This window comes from Pelophylax lessonae, assembly GCF_965119305.1.
Source record: "Pelophylax lessonae genome assembly, chromosome: 3".
Taxonomy (NCBI): Eukaryota; Metazoa; Chordata; class Amphibia; order Anura; family Ranidae; genus Pelophylax; species Pelophylax lessonae.
In genome coordinates, this window is record NC_138770.1 from 42,842,904 (window position 1) to 42,864,504 (window position 21,601).

Consider the following 21,601-nt stretch of genomic DNA (forward strand, 5'->3'; position numbering starts at 1 on the left):
CCACACATCGTCTCCACATGTCAGTGTTCAAACACTTTATGTTCCAGACCCTCAACTCCACCGACCTGATCATTGTGAGGGATGGTGTGATCTTCCTGTGTGGAATCTCGGGAATACAGAGGACGGGGACATCTCTCTGGTGGGTTCTTGGTATTAGATGACTCCTTCATAATGTCCTTGTAGAGATCCTTGTGTCCTTCTGAAAACTCCTCCATCACACCATACTCTTCTTTATACTCTTCTTTAACAACAATATTATCCTTGAAGTTTCCACCCTGAATATAAAATAAACATTCAAAGTAATATACATGCTGTTTATAAATCATAACTACCAATAATTATCAATCATCTACCTGATGATGGTGAGGGATGGTGTGACCTTCCTGTGTGGAATCCCGGGAATACAGAGGACGGGGACATCTCTCTGGTGGGTTCCCATTACTGGATCCATCTGTAGGAAACACACACACTGACTGAATACATTGTTTCTATGTGTTTATTAGATGATGAGGGATCTAGGTGGAGCCTCCGTACTGCTCTCTCCTTTACAATAAAGTCTCCTCTTACCCGGTGATGTGAGGGGCGGCTGATTCTCCATCATGATGTCCTTGTAGAGATCCTTGTGTCCTTCTAAATACTCCCACTCCTCCATGGAGAAATAGACAGTGACATCCTGACACCTTATAGGAACCTGACACACACAATGATACAGTCACCATCCAGACACATCCCTTGTCTGTTACTGGATAATGTCCCAGAATTCCCAGCACCGCTCACCTCTCCTGTCAGCAGCTCCATCATCTTCTTGGTGACTTCTAGAATCTTCTGCATGTTGTGTCTCTCAGGTTTTAGGGAGTCACATGGAGGCACTGTGATGGTCATATGATCACCTGACCTCAGAAGAGGAAATCTCTGTATTAGAAAACCAATAGAAATATCACGTTAGAATCCCAGAATTCTCCTCACCTCTTGGGTCAGGTCTAGGTTTTATTAATAGAGATAAGAGTGATGTCATGTGACCTCCCAGAATCCTCCTCACCTCTCCGGTCAGGTCTGTGTTTTATTAATAGAGATAAGAGTGAAGTCATGTGACCTCCCAGAATCCTCCTCACCTCCCCGGTCAGCAGGTAGATAATCTCCAGGGTGAGGTTTAGGATCCTCTCAGTCATGTGACTCTGGTCCTCCTCCATCCTCCTTGATGTGGTCATGTGATCTATGCAGGTTTCCCTGTGGATGAAAAGCAGAGAATTATCTAGACGGGTCCTTGATTTCATGGATACAATGGTAATATATCCACTTAGTCTCTCACACTTTTTTCACCCATATTGGAATAGAGCAATTTTCTAATTTCTGCTATGAGCCTGTTTATTCAGAGACAATTTTGTCATTACTTAGGCCTCATGCACACTGGAAGTTATAAAAATGTAGAACTGCCCCCTAGAGGACTGCTGAGAATTACACTTTATGGATTCCCCTGGGTTACCCCTAGCAACGGACAGCAGATAACAGCATTAAAAGTTCTTGGCTCAGTCAAACATCAGGGGATGTTTTTGTGGTTTTATTGAGAACTTGGATAGGAGAAGGGATAAGTGGGATACTCCAACTATTAACTATTCACAGTCTGAGGGACAGCTTACTGTAGAATGCGGCAAGGCCGCTGCTTCACTTTGCCACTAAATGAAGGTACTTTAAATGTTCCTGTGTAAATATTCTCTTCAGGGTTCTGAAACTGGCACCCCCTTTTCTCTCAATGCCTGTGTGCTGACACCCATCCGCTGACCTTAGCTTCTGGAGTTGTCCCCTTCCTGGCAGACCCCTGGGCAAGTTCCCCTGTACTCACGGACACTGTTTTTCCAGAGTCAGATTTGCCTCCAAACTCCACTTGTCAGCATCCACTGGACCTCTGGGTTCAGCAACACCTTCAGGCCGACTGCCTGTGACCACCTTTCACAACTGCAGAAGAAGAAACAGCTGTACCCTCCTTCTGGGACTTCCCACCCAAAGACCCCCTGCCACGTGTGCCCTTGACTTTTATAGCCTATCCCAGGATGCACCACTGTTTGTGCCAACCCACTGGGACAGCTACAAAAGCCTGTGTGTCACTGGCTGGGTTTCCTCCACTGTCCAACAGCCCTTCCTTTTGGACACCGTGGGGAGATTCCCTCAGACCAGATAAATCACACATGGACACATGCAACAGGCATAACTAATAATCAGGCTCCCCTGAGAAGCAGACAGAGCAAACTATATTTCACCTGCCTAGCACCTATCTAGGAGGGTGCTACAAAAATGTCAGCAGAAGGCCTTATGCACACTGGAAGTTATAAAAACATCAATAGAAGGCCTCATGCACACTGAAAGTTATAAAAACATCAGTAGAAGGACTCATGCACACTGGAAGTTATGAAAACGTCAGTAGAAGGCCTCATGCACACTGGAAGTTCTGAAAACGTAGGTAGAAGACCCCATGCACACTGGAAGTTCTGAAAACGTAGGTAGAAGGCCTCATGCACACTGGAAGTTATGAAAATGTCAGTAGAAGGCCTCATGCACACTCGAAGTTATGAAAATGTCAGTAGAGGGCCTCATGCACACTGGAAGTTCTGAAAATGTTAGTAGAAGGCCTCATGCACACTGAAAGCTCTGAAAACGTCAGTAGAAGGCCTCATGCACACTGGAAGTTCTGGAAACATCAGTAGAAGACCTCATGCACACTGGAAGTTATAAAAATGTCTGTAGAAGGCCTCATGCACACTGGAAGTTATGAAAACATCAGTAGAAGGCCATATGCACACTGGAAGTTCTGAAAACGTCAGTAGAAGGCCTCATGCACACTGGAAGTTCTGAAAATGTAGGTAGAAGGCCTCATGCACACTGGAAGTTCTGAAAACGTCAGTAGAAGGCCTCATGCACACTGGAAGTTCTGAAAACGTAGGTAGAAGGCCTCATGCACACTGGAAGTTCTGAAAATGTCAGTAGAAGGCCTCATGCACACTGGAATTTATGAAAATGTCAGTAGAAGGCCTCATTCACACTGGACGTTATAAAAACGTCAGCAGAAGGCCTCATGCACACCGGACGTTTTTTACAGCGGCTGTTTTTGGCGTCAAATGTTTTTTCTGCAGCCAGTAAACCCCCCAGCATGTTCTCCTATGTCTCCATGCACACACAGGCAGTTATCAGTAGATTTTGGCAGGGGCGTTTTCTGTCTGGAAATAAAAACGCGAAAACTAGTGTGAGTGGCATTTTTCAGCTGTAAAAACGCTCTAACTTTAATAAATGCTGATAAACGCCAAAAAACGTTTTTTTTACGTTTTTTTTATGCCATAGCTTTTTTAAGCCTGGGTTGTGTTTGGAGGTGTCATTGATGGAACATAGCCTGGGGTCACACTGGTGCATGCTGAACACCGCATGTGATTTGCATCAAAAACGCACCGCATTCCTGTGCACATCACATGTAATGTCTGTGCGATGTGATTTGAGTCATATTTTGTAGGCCTCAAATTGCATCACATTTGCACCAAAATGTTGTAGGACCTTTTTTTTTTCTCCACACCTAATCGCATTGCATGGGTGTGAACACCCATGTGATGCGATTCTGGCAAGCGCACTGCATTTTGCAACCTGTTTCGGGGTAACCATTCATGGAACATAAAGCCCTGTTGACATTGTGCCGATTAGGCATGCGATTTGTCATGTCGAATCGCATGTCAAATTGGAGCCTATTGCCGGCAACGTCACCGGTTCACACTGAGGGCGGGTTGGAAATCATTCAGCTGAACGCGCACGATTTCAAACTTGCATGTCAGTGCGACTTCGAGGGGAGATTTGACAGACATCTGTACGGGCTCATGCACAGATGTCTATTGAAGTCGCCAAAAGTAGTGCAGAATCTACTTTTGGGAATGGGTGCGGTGCGGCTCCGCAAAGTCAGGGATGCACCAATTCGGACAGTGACGTTGCCGAAAATAGCCTCTGATTTGGCATGCGATTTGACATGTCAACTCTGCCCAATGTGAACGGGGGGCTTAATGTTCCATAAACGACACCCCGAAACAGATTGCAAAATGCAGTGAGCTTGACAGAATCGCATCGCATGGATGTTCACACCCATGCAATGCGATTTTGATGCGGGGGAAAAAAGGGTCCACATTTGCACCAAAATGTTGTAGGACCCTTCCCCCCCCCCCCCCCCCCACACCTAAATCTTATCACATGAGTGTGAACACTCATCCTAAGCGATGCTGGAAAGCATTGCATTGTGGGAAAGTGGGAGTTACTAAAATAGCAGAGAGGTGATTTTTAGCTAAAAACGCCAAAAAACGCCAATACAAAAAAAGCTAAAAAATGCTGGAACACTCATTACAAAGCTACTGGCGTTTTTATAACGTCCCGTGTGCATGAGACCTAAAGATAACAACATAATACATATATTGCGCCAAAAGTGAATATGTGAAACAGTGACAAATGTTGCCAAATATAATAAATATAGGTATATGTGAATAAATTAATAAAAAATCATAGAATTTATCATATACAAACCACGTGAATAAATCTCATAAATAAGAATCAATATCATAAATACATTCAAATAATATTTGAAATAATAATTGAAATAACAGTTCAATATTTTTCAAATATTATAATATTATATAATATTTATGATATTGATTCTTATTTATGAGATTTATTCACGTGGTTTGTATATGATGAATTCTCAGATTTTTTTTAAATGAATTTATTCACATATACCTATATTTATTATATTTGGCAACATTTGTCACTGTTTCACATATTCACTTTTGGCGCAGCATTATTAAAATTTTTTTGGTTCATTTGTGTTATGTGAAAGCACTGAATGCATGCAGCCATTGGGAGTTTATTGGTGTTTTAAAATATTTAATTGCGCTGATTTTATTCTGTTTTTATAATACATATATTGTTTTTTTAAGTGAATATTGTCCTGCAACAATTAATTTTTTTCCCCCAATTCTTAGACAATTAAGGGTAATAAAACTACGAGGGATTTAGCGCCCTTTGAACAACTCCTGGTATCTCAGGACCATATGCCTCCCAGATATATGCACTGATCTCACAACCACCTGACGATTTTGTCTTGCCAGGTATTCTCAAATGGGAGGGGGAACTGCAAAGGACGTTCTCAGATTCCCAGAGACGCAATATTGTTTGATTCTCCCTCAAATCCTCCATCTGCACGCGGATCCAGGAATCCAATTATAAAATCTTAACACACTGGTACTTCACACCGGTCCGGCTTCGACGTATCTTCCCGGAGGCGACGGATAGGTGCTGGCGGTGGGTACCATGTCCCACGTTTTCTGGTCCTGTTCGAAACTCCAGGGTTTCTGGTCGGAAGTGAGACGCATTACCCAACTGATGACCGACCGGGTTGTCCCTGATGATCCGGCGTTCTTTCTGCTTCACTGCACGGGCATAGCTCTTAAACGCTACAAAGGCTCTGTGTTGCAGCACCTTTTGGATGCGGCAAAGACCTGTATTAGCCTCTGCTGGAAAGACACCTCCCCTCCGACGGTTGCCCTCTGGCGGCGGAGGGTTAAATGGATACATGACCTGGAGGATCTGGTACTCACGGCACAGGGTAGAAGGGAGCAGTACTCTAAGACGTGGTCCTGTTGGAATTCGTTCATGTTCTCTGATGAGGGCCTGGTATTGCAGGGTCTACCTCTGTACTCGGGGACCTGATTGGGGGTGGGGTCACCTGCACGGGAAACATTTCCGGTCATCCCTTTGTCATCCTTGCCCTTCCCCCTCACGTCCATTCAGCTTTGGCCTTCTCCCGCCGGGGGCCTCGTCGGGAGCTGGACTCATACCTGACTTTCCCTCTCTTATGCCTCTTTACTACCTCCTTTCTTTTTTCTTTTTCCTCTTTCGCACAAGTTGTCTTGCTGGTCCTTTCTCTTCCCTATTGCCCTACCAAGGGCACCAAATTTAATTGCAGGTAATGACATGTGCACTCTCTCTCATGATATACTTACCCATGATTCAGGATGTTACTGGTGATTGTCTTATAGACCACTGTTTCTCTTACCCCCGTTGAATGGGGACTATGCAGTATTTTTCTGTGGTTTTACGAGTTTGTCTGTTAGCTGAGACTCTGTTCCTTGCACCTTTATGGGTAAATCGAATGTAGATTTGTTTCTTATATTTTGCTGCACTTTTGTATCCTTTTCTATTGTTTAATAAAGAATTTGAAAAAAAAAAAAAAAAGAAAGAAATATAAAAAGTGCGCATTTTATTCTGTTATTTTTCCTTTTTAAAAGAACACTAAAATTAGGATTCTGGTACAAAGCATAGCAAAGTTATTTTCAAATTAAGTAAAGTGAGTTTTTTTTTAAATTTTGCGTTTTTTTTTTTTTAGTGTGATACGTGTAAATATTTGTAAAAGGTGTAAAAAAAAAAAAATGATTGTAAATGGCAAACAAAAGCAGAAAAAAAGTTTAAATACTAGGTAATAAAATAGAAAAAAAGAATCACCAAGAAAATTATAATTAAATAGAGAAGGAGCATAAGGAGTTAATTAGGGCTGATTAGAGTAAACTAAGGGTTAATAACAGAGAAACATTTAATTGAAGAAAAAAAACAAAAAAAAAAAAATTATTTTATTTTTTTTTTTTTTACTTGTTAGGTTCCCGACCGCTCTATAGCAGATTTACTGCTCTGCGCAGAATCACGTGTATATATACATTATTTTGCCCTTCCAGGTCTTGGGTGCGAGGTCACCGCCGCCGCCTGCTCACTCCCGCTGTGATTTTACACAGTGGGAGCCAATCAGCGGGTCCGATGTCTGCCGGGATGATCCGCCGATTGTTCAGTACTCTGACAGAATGACAGTTTGACTATGTAAACAAGGGAGCCTGTTATTCTGTGAGTACAGAGAAGACATGGATCCTGTGAAGCAGGAACACCGATCCATGACTTCAAGCAGTAAAAGCACCTCTCCCACAGTTAGTAAGCACTCCCTAGACACACATTTAACCCTTTAATCGCCCCTGATGTTAACCCCTTCCCTGCCAGTGTCATTAGTACATTGTGACAATGACACAGTGACAGTGCATATTTGTTTTAGCACTGATCACTGTATTAGTGTCACTGGTCCCCAAAAAATGTATTAAAAGTGTCAAGGGTCCAATTTGTCCGCCGCAATGTCACAGTCCGGCTATAAGTCACTGATCGCCACCATTACTTGTAAAAAAATAAATAAATACATAAAAATATCCCCTAGTTTGTAGACGCTATAACTTTTGTGCAATCAATATAAGCTTATTGGGATTTTTTTTTTAACAAAAATATGTAACAGAATAGTTGGCCTAAATTGATTAAGAAATTTGATTTTTTACATGTTTTATAGCAGAAAGTAAAAAAAAAAAAATATATATATATATATATATATATATATATATATATATTTATATATACTGTATATATATATTTTTTTTTTCAAAATTATCAGTCTTTTTTTGTTTCTAGCGCAAAAAATAAAAACCGCAGAGGGGATCAAATACCACCAAAAGAAACCTTTGTTTGTGGGAAAAAAAGGACATCAATGTTATTTGGGTACAGCGCCGCACGCACTGCGCAATAGTCAGTTAAAGTAACGCAGTGCCGTAAGCAAAAAAATGGCCTGGTCGGCGGAGGGGGAATATTCCGGAGGTCAAGTGGTTAACTGACTTTATCTACAGATTGAAGTTCATCCCTTTGATCTGTAAATGAAGAAACAGAAAGTTGCATAATGATACAATATTTCATTGTATCTTTCTGCATTTGTGGCTGAGAAATGTTGTTGATAAACAATAAACATTGCCTGACTGCTTTTTGTTTTTACAGCTCCTACTGCGTGCACTCGGCAATGCAGCTGTGATTAATTAGAGATGAATTGCCGTGTACTGGGACATGGGGGATCCCGGCAGAAGGACTAGACAAGCCCTGCGTACAATGATGACATCTTTTTGGGCGTGTCTAATATGCCCAGAGTCTGAAACTGGTTATGTATTATTGTGGCTTGGCATTATTATAGCACCGCACTAATTATTTTATGCATTTTCATTTTAGGGTGATATTCACTTAAGAGTGCAGACAAGCTTTAATTATTATTTTTTTTTTTTGGAGCTCTGGAGTTGTATTACCACTCATCTCTAAAATGAAGAGAATGTTCCGGCCCCCGTGAGTGGGGAAATGTTCTGCCCCTGAAGGGGTTAATCTAGGTTTCCACACTATATATGTGTGTATCATCATCTGCTGGAGATAAAAGACGTCACAGTGACTATGGAGGAAGAGGACGGACATGACGGGGTGGGGGGGGGGGGGTTACTGGTTGTAAATAGAAAATAAGATCGTATTACCTTCTCTGCTGCCACTTCCAGTAATGTCTCCTCTCTACTTCCTCCCGACTCACCTCTCACCCAGGAACTTCTTATTTATACCTGACATCACTTCCTGTCCGTGCTTGACACCACTTCCTGATTGGATTCCATAGAGACTTCTTGTCTCAGTATAAGTGAGATTACTAGCTTGTGGAGCTCAGAGAAACTGCATCCCTGAGAAAGCCTTGTCATTGTGTCCATGTGTCCCAGATGCTGCAGGACAGTCCCGAAATTTTGGCTACTCTCCCAGTGTGTCCTCATTTCTCCCGTCCCTTCTGTATTGAACATTATTGTAATCGTCCTGTCCCCTCTCTACATTGTAAAGCACTGCGCAAACTGTTGGCACTATATAACGTGGGCACTATACAGTATCTCACAAAAGTCAATACACCCCTCACATTTATGTAAATATTTTATTATATCTTTTCATGTGACAACACTGAAGAAATGACACTTTGCTACAATGTAAAGTAGTGAGTGTACAGCTTGTATAACAGTGTACATTTGCTGTCCCCTCAAAATAACTCAACACACAGCCATTAATGTCTAAACCGCTGGCAACAAAAGTGAGTACACCCCTAAGTGACAATGTCCAAATTGGGCCCAATTAGCCATTTTCCCTCCCCGGTGTCATGTGACTCGTTAGTGTTACAAGGTCTCAGGTGTGAATGGGGAGCAATAAAATCATGACTTAATAGCGAAAACACAACAAACACAAAGGGTGGGACTTTAAATGAAGTGTGACCAGCTGAATAACATGGTAAATTTGTCCAGAGATGTATAGTAACGAAGTAGAACTACTTAAGTACTGTACTTAAGTACCGAAATGCGGTATCTGTACTTTCCTAGAGTAGAATTTTTTTCTCCTACTTCCACTTTTACTTCACTACATTTTTTCGATGATTTCGATACTTCTACTCAAGTATTTTTTTTTTTGTGCTGCATAGTTACTCGTTACTTTTAAAAAAATTACCACTGCCAGAACAGTAGATGGCAGGTTGCATAAAGCTCAAAAAAATGCGTATAATGCCATTTGTAAATCAGCGCATACGAAAATAAAGGCTGTGTATAATAAAAGCTGCTATACCAAATCTTTCCAATAAAAAGAAAATATGAAACAAACAAATAAATGGTGCTACAGCGCTTAAAGTGCATCAAGAAACTACTAACAAACACAGGTTAATCATTTGAATAAATCATTTGAAATAATAAAAAACAATATGATGTTCAAACGTTTGACTTCTTTCTTTAATAACTACATAACAGAGTACTTGTACTTCTACTTTCAGTACTTGAGTAGAAATTTTTTTTCAAAACTACTGGTACTTTTTACTTTTAGTACTTAAGTAGCAAATCTTTTGAAAAAACTACTTGCAATACTTAAGTAAAAAAAATGTTGAATACTTTAGTACTTCTACTTAAAGCGGTTGTATCCCGCTTTTTGACACTTTTACCTACAGGTAAGCCTATAATAAGGCTTACCTGTAGGTACAAATAATATCTCCTAAACCGGCACGGTTTAGGAGATATTTACAGTGCATGCAGCCGCTCGCGCGAGCGGCGCATGCGCTCTGAAGGTCCGGGGGGACCTTCAATTAAGTTGCCGGGAGCTTGCCGGAAAAATCACTCCCGCGCGCATGCGCGGCTCCGGCCAATCAGCGCGCTGGAGCCGTCTCTTCCGGCCAATCAGCGCGCCGGAGCCGCCGAACCCGGAATAGACGACGAGGGATCATGGCAGCGCCCGCATCGATGTCCGGGGGTCCGTGTCGGGGCTTCGTTTTAAGGTAAGTTAAACATAATGGGCTAGTATGCGATGCATACTAGCTCATTATGCATTTGTCTTGCAGGTTTTTTTTTTATAGGGTTTACAACCGCTTTAAGTAACTTTTTCTGCGAGCACTTCCACTTCTACTCAAGTCACTTTTTGATCGAGCACTTGTACTTTTACTCAAGTAGAAATTTTGAGTACTTTATACAAGTCTGAATTCGTCATAGAAAGGACCAGAGGGGTAATAATTCATAATTTTATTAAAATTCTGAAGACCAGTTAACAGTAGATCCAAAATGTACCCAAAAGTATGTGAACCCATGGTAATGGGATAAACATAAGTGATACACGTAAGGATGTAAATGGTCCAGAACAGTAATATAAAAAGGTACATAATAAACCTGGTACATTCTAATACATAGCAGACATACAATAAGGTCATGTAAACAAAGGTATGTAATGTAAAATTATAATAGATGAATATGCCTATGCTTGACTCAACGCGTTTCGTGAGGATTCACTTCGTCAGTAGTATACATAGTTCAAAATATCTAAAAAAGATATAAGTACAAACTATAATTATCAGTGTAACCAACAAATACATCCACCTCAAACAAATATCATAGATGTGGCTTACAATCAGGTAATAATTGTATCAGGGGTCATATGTCATCCGGGGGTAGATCCATCTCGGGCACTGAGGGAGCAAAGCTCACATGCGCCAGGCAGGTATATAAGAAAGATGATGTGGTAAGGATCTCCGTATATGGATCTCAAAAACTCTCCACTGGCATACAATTTGTAAATCTATAAAAATAGTAATGATAATGGTAAAATATATGCATATTACAATGGCATTATGGATTATTGGGAGAGTATATCAATAGTTGAGATCCAGAGAACCAAAAGCACATAAACCAAGGAGAGGTGGAAGGTGAACCATAAAATATTGTGATGGTAGATAAAACGACCACATAATTACAAGTGGTGGTTGTCTATACATCGGTGAAACGGTGAAATGAAGGTAATAATATCATAGATCACCAGCAGTGAATAAGGATAAACATAGAGGATATAGAGTGGGAAAATAAATATATAGTGGAGAACCGTAGACCAAAATTAAATGAGTATTAGCTAGGATTACTTCATTTAAAGTCCCACCCTTTGTGTTTGTTGTGTTTTCGCTATTATGCATCAGGGATTGAGACTCAGTTGGTCACGAGTCTCATATAAAGTCCCAAAGTTTTCTCCTTTCTCAAAATCATGACTTGAATCCATTTCAGGGATATGATACATGAGGTTGTAGTCCTATAATCATACACTCTCATATATAAATGCGGAGATGGTACGGTTCCTTTTAAATTATCATAAATACATAAACAAAAACTTAATAATTCCCTCTTATCATATTATGGACCATGGAGGTTGTACATCCATATTTATGTTAAGATTCCTAGTGGAATCTCTGTTGTATAGTGTCCACAAATTTTAAATGGTGTTTGAGATGTATACAGTACATATGTATTTTTCAGTGGTGAGAAATTTTAGGTGGAAATCCAGGTTTTTACTACTAGCCGGAGTCTGTTTACCGACGTAACTTAGAAGAACTTAAGACATCCTGTGTTTTTCTCACTCTGTTGGAGGTCTGTAAACAAGCTGTTTGCAGAACTAGGAATATAACAATGAGTACGTACCTTCTTGCTCACTTTAAAGCCAAGGATAAATATATTTTATGATTACTAAATAGAATGTATTTGATGACCGTTGGACCAGTGATAAAACCCTAAAAATGCCAGCAAAAACACAGCTGGGCATTTTTTTTTGACGCTAGCTTTTTTTTTTGGCATTTTTTGGGGGGTTTTGGAGGCAGGCAAAACATCTGAACTTGTGTATAGTGGTGTATATACACACATCCATATATTTATATACACACCTAGACATATATAGTAGCACAAATATATGCTTGCGCTAATAAAATCATTTACAGTAATATATTTCTGCTACTATCACACCTATATATGGTTAGGTGTCTATATACATATAATTATGTGTGTATATATACCACTATACACAAGTTCAGATGTTTTGCCTGCCTCAAAAGAAGCCCAAAAAATGCCAAAAAAAATGCTAGCGTCCAAAAAAAAAATGCCCAGGTGTGTTTTTGCTGGCATTTTTTGGGGGTTTTTGGAGGCAGGCAAAACATCAGAACTTGTGCACAGTACCACTATACACAAGTTCAGATGTTTTTCCTGACTGCAAAGAACCCAGAAAAATGCCTTCTATTAAACCGGCAAGGTGTTACAGCAGCGAAGCCAACCCCCTGAGCTGAAAGTTTTCTAATACAAACAATCTTTTTTTTTATGGTTCTGGACATGCTACAGAGCTGAAACTTCACATGTAAACTTTTTAGTCCCCCCAGATACTAAATCCAAAGTAAAAATCAAAAAATCTCTCTTTTTTTTTAATTTTTCAATAATTGGCTTTTTTTTATCAAAAATGACAATTTTTAAGAACTTTTTTTGTGTGATTTAGTGTCTGGGGGGTCTAAAGGGTGTACCTGTGAAGTTTCAGCTCTGTAGCATGTCCAGAACCAGAAAAAAAGATCATATAGGTGTTAAAGGAGGGTCCCACATCCCTGTTCTACTGAAAAATTATCTTTTTTTTTTTCATGGTTCTGGACATGCTACAGAGCTGAAACTTCACATGTACACTTTTTAGACCCCCCAGATACTAAATCCAAAGTCAAAAAAATCTCTCTCTTTTTTTTTTTTTTCAATAATTGGCTTTTTTATCAAAAATGACAATTTTTAAGAACTTTTTTTGTGTGATTAATAGTTAATGGGGCATGACCCAGAACCCTAGGCACTTTTTAGGGGCATTTATTGGGTTTTAGGGCTTAAAAATTGTGTTTTTTGATTACCGAAGTTCGGGTCCCATTGATTTCAATGGGGTTCTGAAATACCGGGCCGAACTTTCGGGAAGTTCGGATGTTCTGGCCGAACCGAACTTTGCAAAAGTTCGATCATCCCTAATTGCTACCAACATCCTTTGGGTTTAGTATGGATTTTAAAGGGTAACCCCATGCAAAAAAAAAAACCAAGACAGAAAAGTGTGGTCCCCCCCCAAAATTCATAACAAGCCCTAACACTTGCTTCACACCTTTGCAGGTTGTATTTTTCAACACACGTTTGATATATTGAAGTACAGTGCCTTGCGAAAGTATTCGGCCCCCTTGAACTTTGCTACGTTTTGCCACATGTCAGGCTTCAAACATAAAGATATAAAACTGTAATTTTTTGTGAAGAATAAACAACAAGTGGGACACAATCATGAAGTGGAACGAAGTTTATTGGATATTTCAAACTTTAACAAATAAAAAACGGAAAAATTGGGCGTGCAAAATTATTCAGCTCCCTTAAGTTTATACTTTGGAGCGCCACCTTTTGCTGCGATTACAGCTGTAAGTCGCTTGGGGTATGTCTCTATCAGTTTTGCACATCAAGAGACTGAAATTTTTGCCCATTCCTCCTTGCAAAACAGCTTGAGCTCAGTGAGGTTGGATGGAGAGCGTTTGTGAACAGCAGTTTTCAGTTCTTTCCACAGATTCTCAAATGGATTCAGGTCTGGACTTTGACTTGGCCATTCTAACACCTGGATATGTTTATTTGTGAACCATTCCATTGTAGATTTTGCTTTAGGTTTTGGATCATTGTCTTGTTGGAAGACAAATCTCCGTCCCAGTCTCAGGTCTTTTGCAGACTGCATCAGGTTTTTTTCCAGAATGGTCCTGTATTTGGCTCCATCCATCTTCCCATCAATTTTAACCATCTTCCCTGTCCCTGCTGAAGAAAAGCAGGCCCAAACCATGATGCTGCCACCACCATGTTTGACAGTGGGGATGGTGTGTTCAGGGTGATGAGTTGTGTTGCTTTTACGCCAAACATAACGTTTTGCATTGTTGCCAAAAAGTTCGATTTTGGTTTCATCTGACCAGAGCACCTTCTTCCACATGTTTGGTGTGTCTCCCAGGTGGCTTGTGGCAAACTTTAAACAACACTTTTTATGGATATCTTTAAGAAATGGCTTTCTTCTTGCCACTCTTCCATAAATGCCAAATTTGTGCAGTATACGACTGATTGTTGTCCTATGGACAGAGTCTCCCACCTCAGCTGTAGATCTCTGCAGTTCATCCACAGTGATCATGGGCCTCTTGGCTGCATCTCTGATCAGTCTTCTCCTTGTATGAGCTGAAAGTTTAGAGGGACAGCCAGGTCTTCGTAGATTTGCAGTGGTCTGATACTCCTTCCATTTCAATATTATCGCTTGCACATTGCTCCTTTGGATGTTAAAGCTTGGGAAATCTTTTTGTATCCAAATCCGGCTTTAAACTTCTCCACAACAGTATCTCGGACCTGCCTGGTGTGTTCCTTGTTCTTCATGATGCTCTCTGAACTTTAAACGGACCTCTGAGACTATCACAGTGCAGGTGCATTTATACGGAGACTTGATTACACACAAGTGGATTCTATTCATCATCATTAGTCCTTTAGGTCAACATTGGATCATTCAGAGATCCTTACTGAACTTCTGGAGAGAGTTTGCTGCACTGAAAGTAAAGGGGCTGAATAATTTTGTATGCCCAATTTTTCAGTTTTTTATTTGTTAACAAAGTTTGAAATATCCAATAAATTTCCACTTCATGATTGTGTGCCACTTGTTGTTGATTCTTCACAAAAAATTACAGTTTTATATCTTTATGTTTGAAGCGTGAAATGTGGCAAAAGGTCGAAAAGTTCAAGGGGGCCGAATACTTTCGCAAGGCACTGTATATGGAAGCAAAAACACAACCTGCTGGTCTCTGGCCCTTTCCATAAAATGCACAGATGTGAACATGACCCATAGGAAACCATGTGGACTAATGAACTGTAGAGTGTTTCTGCAAAACTGAAAACGCACTAAAAAATGCATAGGTGTAAAACAGACCTTATCCAAGACTGAAACCTGTCTGGTCAAAAAAAGAGGAGGACGACCGTGCACCCCCCACCCCTGGGACCAAACCAGACCACATGCCCTAAACACGAGGGAGGAATTTTGCCAAGATCATTTACTACAGGTTAAAAAATTGAAACAGCAGAATGTATGGGCTCCTATTTGGGAACAAAAGGAATCTGAACAACATAAGGCATCAGCAAATGTATATCTGTCTGCAGAAAACAGGGGAGATATTAGAACTCAAATTCATGTTCACCTGGTGACCTGGAAACAATCAAAAGGAGAAAGGCTATCCAAACCATGAGATTGATCAGAGAATAATTGATTCCCAGACATGTAAATGACTAAAACAGGTGACGTCAGTCATTTTAAAGGATGTGTTGGGTGCAAGCAGTCGCTGCTTTCTTAGCATTCATTGACAGTTGGATAGTGGTGACATCATAACCCAAGTATGGCAATGTGACATAATAATCAATTACAGTTTTTAACCTGTTCCTTTCCCCGCCTGTTTGCTTACGTAGTCGTGACTTCCCAGCCATGTAAGTGAATGGGCCTGATGACATCAGTGGTTGGTAAGGACGCAGCAGGTTCGCAATAGTAATCAATGGACAATGTGGATTTTTAAGGTGCTGAAAGACGAACAGACTAAAATTCCATATAACAAAGTTTATTCGCATATAGAAATGTACATTAAAAGCATATCAAGGCAATGTTAACATCAAATTTAGATCCCTGATTTCTGCAAAGGACCTCCTTCAAGACACCAGTGTTATACATGATACGATTGTTACAATGTATAAATGGGGTCCTTATATGCATCCCTTTATGGCTCTATGCGTTTCATGGGATGTACCTGCTTCTTCAGGAGACTTCAGGGACAATATACTTGGAGTCAGACCTTTCTTCTCAGGAAAAAACCCATCCAGGGGATAAGCTTCCATCTCTGGGGTCCCCGGGGGGAGAGCACAGAAACACCCTGTGACGGTTTTCACCGTCACTGGGAGTGAAAGACAGATAATTAATGGTTTGAATTGCTTCAGATGGGACAGTAATATGTGTCAGCAATATCTCTTAGGAAATGTAGGAAGATGAATGGTTTGACTTTTCAGATTGCTAGATAGTGAGATGGGGTGGGGTCTGTTATTGGTAAGTGCCTGTATTCCTTTGTTCTATTGTTTCTGTCTGCCTTAAGATAAACTTATTATGGGATGTATACTGTATGTGTATGTGGATTGGCTGCTAAGGGGGAGGTGGGATTGTCCCACAGTGTATATCTCTTTGTGCATGCGTTTTTACCTCTTCATGAAGTCTCAACTCATGTTTGAGGGAATATGCTAGGGATTGCTATGCTCTTCATACTCCCTTGGATAATCACAAAGCTCTTGTAAGAGCTTGTTCCTGCTTCACTCTGGGGAAAGAGAGGTTCACCCACGGGAACCTGGAGCCTTGTCATAGGTCCAGGGTGGGTAGGGGACGGAGAGACCCCAACCTTTGCAGCGGCGGTTCGTGGGGTCTGAGGTGGTTATGGTGTTTGGTGGAGTGCTTGGAGCCCTCGGGAAGCACTAGGAGCATCCGTCAACTGAGGTACCCAGTCGGGGTGCCGGTTGATCCGTTACACACCCCATACAGGAATGACTAAATTGGCAGGATTTAGCCAGAGACCCAAGAAGAGGCGTAGAACCACTCAATAGACATGCACACAGCTAGGACAGTTGTATTACTTCTAAGGGAATCTACTATACCCGGCAGATCCAAGATATGGCCATTATATGGAGCCAAAGATCATAGGACATCATTGTATAAAAAAAAATATGGCCAACATTCATCATGGCTGGTCACATTTCTTTTTAATTTTTTTTAATTTTTTTTTTTAATTAGACCTTTAAGTGTTTGTGAAAGCCTACACCATAAAATTTACTCAGCCAACACTTCATCCATGTCTTTGGTGATCTCGGATCTCCTTATGAACTGTTTCTTACATGATGAAGATCAGCCATGGATTATATCTGGGGTGTATATCAAGGTGTGCTTCTTCTCCACATGGGACCAATGATGTCCAGAAAAATTCATATAGAAGACATTTCCTGCACTCAAGGCACTAATATACCTTGAGGGTTGTGTGAGATCTCTGATGTACAGGAAGACAGGACTTTACCGAGTAACAATTCCCTCACTCGGAGCAGGAAAGTGGCTTCTCCCCTGTGTGCAATCTCTGGTGTCTGCAAAGATTGGACTTCCGTGAAAAACATTTCTCGCACTCAGGACAGGAATACAGTTTTTCCCCTGTGTGCAATCTTTGATGTGTGACAAGCTCGGATTTTCGTACAAAACATTTTCCGCACTCAGAACAGGGATCAACTCTCTCACTTGTGTGCAACTTCTGATGTTTCTTAAGATTGCACTTATGTGGAAAACATTTCCCACATTCAGGACAGGAATACGGCTTCTCCCCTGTGTGACACCTCTGATGTGTAACAAGTACTGATTTGTGTACAAAACATTTCCCGCACTCAGAACAGGAATACACATTCTCACCTGTGTGCAATCTCTGATGATGATTAAGATTAGACTGATCTAAAAAACATTTCCCGCACTCAGGGCAGGAATACAATTTTGCCTCTAGGTGAGACTTCTGATGTCTGACGAGTTTTGATTTCTGTACAAAACACTTCCCACATTCAGGACAGGAGTACGGCTTCTCTCCTGTGTGCAATCTCTGATGTCTGTCAAGATTGCACTTCCGTGAAAAACATTTCTCGCACTCAGAACAGGAATAAGGCTTCTCATCCGTGTGCAATCTCTGATGTGTGTGAAGATGGGACTTCTGTGAAAAACATTTACCGCACTCAGGACAGGAAAATGGCTTCTCCCCTGTGTGAGATCTCTGGTGTTTGACAAGTTCTGATCTTTGTACAAAACATTTCCCGCAATAAGAACAAGAATATGGCTTCTCACCTGTGTGAGATCTCTGATGTCCGTAAAGATTGAACTTTCTTGAAAAACATTTCCCACACTCAGAGCAGAGATATGGTTTTTCCCCTGTGTGAGACCTCTGATGTATGACAAGTTCTGATTTTTTTACAAAACATTTTCCGCACTCAGAGCAGAGATATGGTTTTTCCCCTGTGTGAGATCTCTGATGTATGACAAGTTGTGATTTTTTTACAAAACATTTTCTGCACTCAGAACAGGAATACAGCTTCTCACCTGTGTGCAATCTCTGATGATTAAGAAGAGAGGACTTCAATGAAAAATATTTCCCGCACTCTGCACAGGAAAATGGCTTTTCCCCTGTGTGAGTTCTACGATGTATGGAAAGCTGGGACTTCTTTGAAAAACATTTCCCGCACTCAGGGCAGGAATGTGCCTTCTCCCTCATGTGAGATCTTTGATGTGTGTAAAGATGTGTCTTACATGAAAAACATTTCCCGCACTCTAAACAAGAATAGTTTTTCTCCCCCGTGTGAGTTCTACGATGTGTGGAAAGCTGGGACTTCTTTGAAAAACATTTCCCACACTCAGGACATGTATGTGGCCCCTCACCTGTGTGAGATCTTTTATGCTCATTGAGATCAGATTCAAAAAAGAAACCTTTCCCGCACTCAATACAGGAAAACCTCTTATCTGTTGGAAGGACTGCACCGTCCCTCACAGTCTGAGGTTCTTCAGGATAAGAGGAATACGATGGTCCATCTACACTGTGTGGTGCCAGATGGACATTTGAGGTAGCCGGGTTTTCTCCTGGACTATACTGTGTGATGTCCTCATCTTCTACTTTACAGTCTGGAGACAAAGTGAGACAATCCTCTGAGGTTTTCCTCATCTCCCGTCCATCTACTAAAATAGAAATAAAAAGATTATTACTAGACATCAGCAGATTGGTTTCCCTAAACCAGGACTCCGCCCACATCAGGCAACTTTGTCTCTGAGGATCTTACAATTCCACCCTCAAGGTAACTAGTAAATGGGTCCTCTGATCTCCTACCAGTTCATTTCTTTATTCATGGACATTAGTCAGAGAGTGAGGAAACAACGAGAACTGTCTTTTATAGGAGTGACAGTGATGAGGGGATTATAGGACGAGTGTCCCCACCCCCTCTATCACTCATTGCCATCTTCCCAACACAAGAAGTCCTGCACTTCCTTATTTAGTCCATGATTTAGTCATGAATAACAGCAGGGCTGAGCCCCACCAGAGGTCAGAGAGTGAGGATGGGGGGAGAACAACCAAGATAAAGACTGGACTGATCCTGAAGACCACCATCATTGGGTTATTGGCTCCTCCCCCATTTATCACTTTCTGTTTAAGGTCCCAAAGTTTGAGAATGTTATCACATTATTATCAACATGCAAAAGTCTGTCCTCCAATCAAATAGTCAGATATAAAATGTCCAGCTGGTAGAAAATGGGTGCAACAAAAGAGAATACAAATTGAGGAGGATATACTAAGAGTGCAGCAGCTGGGAATTGCAACTAATCAGAATCTATCCTTCATTTTCAAAGCTTAACTAAACAAGCTGAAGATAGATGCTGATTGGTTACCATACACATATGCTCCAGATCCTGGCTGATCCAGTCTTAGTCAATTCCCCCCACTATGTTTATAAATAGCAGTGGATAGAGGCAGGGGCGTATCCTGAAATCAGTGGGCCCGTGTGCAAGATCAAAAGTTGGCCCTAGAGTTTAAGGAAAATTAAAATGCGGAGCTCGAAGCGCACCAGGGCAAAAGGTGGGCGTGGTTTACATTGTGCTTAATATTGGGCATGGCTTAAAGGGGGTGTGGTAGAGTCTAAGATGACTTACATAGTGCAGAATGTGGTAATGTTAAATAGGGACAGATCCTCCCCATCATCTCACTCACTGGATCCGCGGACTACTCGTGCACATGGATCCTCCTCCATCCCTGCACTACTCATACAGACGTCACCACCAGCACCCTGAGTAGACTCTGCACTGCCCGGGGTAAAAACACAAGACACAAGTCAACCTGGCAGCCCACAGCCAATTGGTCTCGGGGTCAACTGGGGGACAGTGTCACAGGAGATGAGTAGAGGAAAACAAGGGGGCCGGGGGACAGATGGGGGGCAGCATTACAGGAGGGGGGCAGCGTCACAGGAGGTGGGCAGAGAGATAGGAAGGGGAAAGTGTCACAGGAGGGGGGCAGTGTCATAGGAAGTGGGCAGAGGGACAGGAGGGGAGCAGCTTTACAGGAGGGGAGTAGCAGTAAAGGAGGGGAGCAGCATCACAGGAAGTGGGCCAAAGGACAGGAGGGGGGCAGCATCACAGGAGGTGGGCAGATGGAAGGCAGGGCCACAGTTGGTGGGCAGAGGGACAGCATCACAGGAGGTGGGCAGAGGGACAGCATCATAGGAGCTGGGCGGCAGGACAGGAGGGGAGTAGCAGGAAAGGAGGGGGGGAGCCTTACAGGAGGGGAACAGCAGGACAGGAGGAGGGCAGCGGGAAAGGAGGGGGGCAGTGATACAGGAGGTGGGAAGAGGGACAGGAGGGGGGCTGCATTACAGGAGGGGAGTAGCAGGAAAGGAGGGGGCAGCCTTACAGGAGGGGAGCAGCATTACAGGAAGTAGGCAGAGGAACAGATGGGAGGCAGCGCCACAGGAGGTGGGCAGAGGGACAGCATCACAGGAGCTGGGCGGCGGGACAGGAGGAGGGCAGCGTCCTAGGAGGTGGGCAGAGGGACAGGTGGTGGGAAAGCAGGACAGGATGGGAACAGCAGGACAGGAAGGAGGCAGCATCACAGGATGGGGGCAACATCACAGGAGGGGGTCATCGGGAAAGGAAATGGGGTAATGTCACAGGAGGGGAGCAGCAGGACAGTAGAGGGGCAGCATGACAGGAGGGAGGCAGTGTTACAGGAGGTGGGCATAGGGACAGGAGGGGGCAGTTTCACAGCGGGGGGGGGGGGGGGGCAGTAGGAAAGGTGGGGAGCAGTGTCATAGGAGGGTGACAGAGACAGGAGGGGGGGCAATAGGACAGGAGAGGGGCAGTGTCATCGAAGAGAGGCAGAGAGACAGGACAGAGGAGAACCTCTCCAGCATCAGGTCACCAGGCAGCGGCGGGTGGTAGGGCTTGTGCAGTCCCTGTTAGGGGGGTGAGCATGGGGGGGAGGGGGGTGAAGAGGTGGTCTTAAGCCAGGGATGTGAGGTCACCCTGGGGATGGAGGTGGAGGCAGAGTGTTTCAGGTAGGTATCCAGCTCTGACAGCTGTAGCGCTCCTTCGGCCTGTCTTTTCCCAGCCTGATCTTTTCTCAGCGAGAGAGCTGATCCACATCCTGCCACTTCAAAGAATGTGCCCTCTGCTCACCTCCAACGCCTGGCTCCCTCCACCCAGCTGCCTCCTGTCTGACCCCGCTCTGTCCAGGTGGCAGGGTGGGCAGTCTGAATTGATCATCCAGCCGTCCACCTGCGGGCTGGGCTCCCCA

At 42.5% G+C, this 21,601-nt stretch overlaps 3 protein-coding genes and 1 pseudogene across 5 annotated transcripts in view; 1 reads left to right on the plus strand and 3 right to left on the minus strand.

The window, feature by feature from the left end:
- LOC309550709 (uncharacterized protein) overlaps window positions 1-8,412 on the minus strand; it is a 137,712-nt gene extending 129,300 nt beyond the window's left edge. The window contains exons 1-6 of the mRNA XM_082251044.1: window positions 8,382-8,412; window positions 1,113-1,227; window positions 778-912; window positions 568-691; window positions 354-451; window positions 66-275 (exon numbers count right to left, since the gene is read on the minus strand). Coding sequence (XP_082107170.1) covers window positions 66-275; window positions 354-451; window positions 568-691; window positions 778-912; window positions 1,113-1,208 — 663 coding nt within the window. The 5' untranslated portion in view covers window positions 1,209-1,227; window positions 8,382-8,412. The remainder of the gene's footprint in view (window positions 1-65; window positions 276-353; window positions 452-567; window positions 692-777; window positions 913-1,112; window positions 1,228-8,381) is intronic.
- Window positions 1-21,601, plus strand: part of LOC309550683 (uncharacterized protein) — a 3,164,715-nt gene that overhangs the window by 2,131,227 nt on the left and 1,011,887 nt on the right. The gene's annotated exons all lie outside the window — the stretch shown is intronic.
- LOC309550793 overlaps window positions 1-21,601 on the minus strand; it is a 1,525,103-nt pseudogene that overhangs the window by 419,674 nt on the left and 1,083,828 nt on the right. The window lies entirely within an intron of this gene.
- LOC309550704 (uncharacterized protein) overlaps window positions 17,264-21,601 on the minus strand; it is a 61,813-nt gene continuing 57,475 nt past the window's right edge. For both annotated transcript variants that reach the window (XM_082251038.1, XM_082251037.1), the window contains one exon: window positions 17,264-18,999. In XM_082251038.1, the coding sequence (XP_082107164.1) occupies window positions 17,333-18,999 (1,667 nt within the window). In that variant the 3' untranslated portion in view covers window positions 17,264-17,332. The remainder of the gene's footprint in view (window positions 19,000-21,601) is intronic.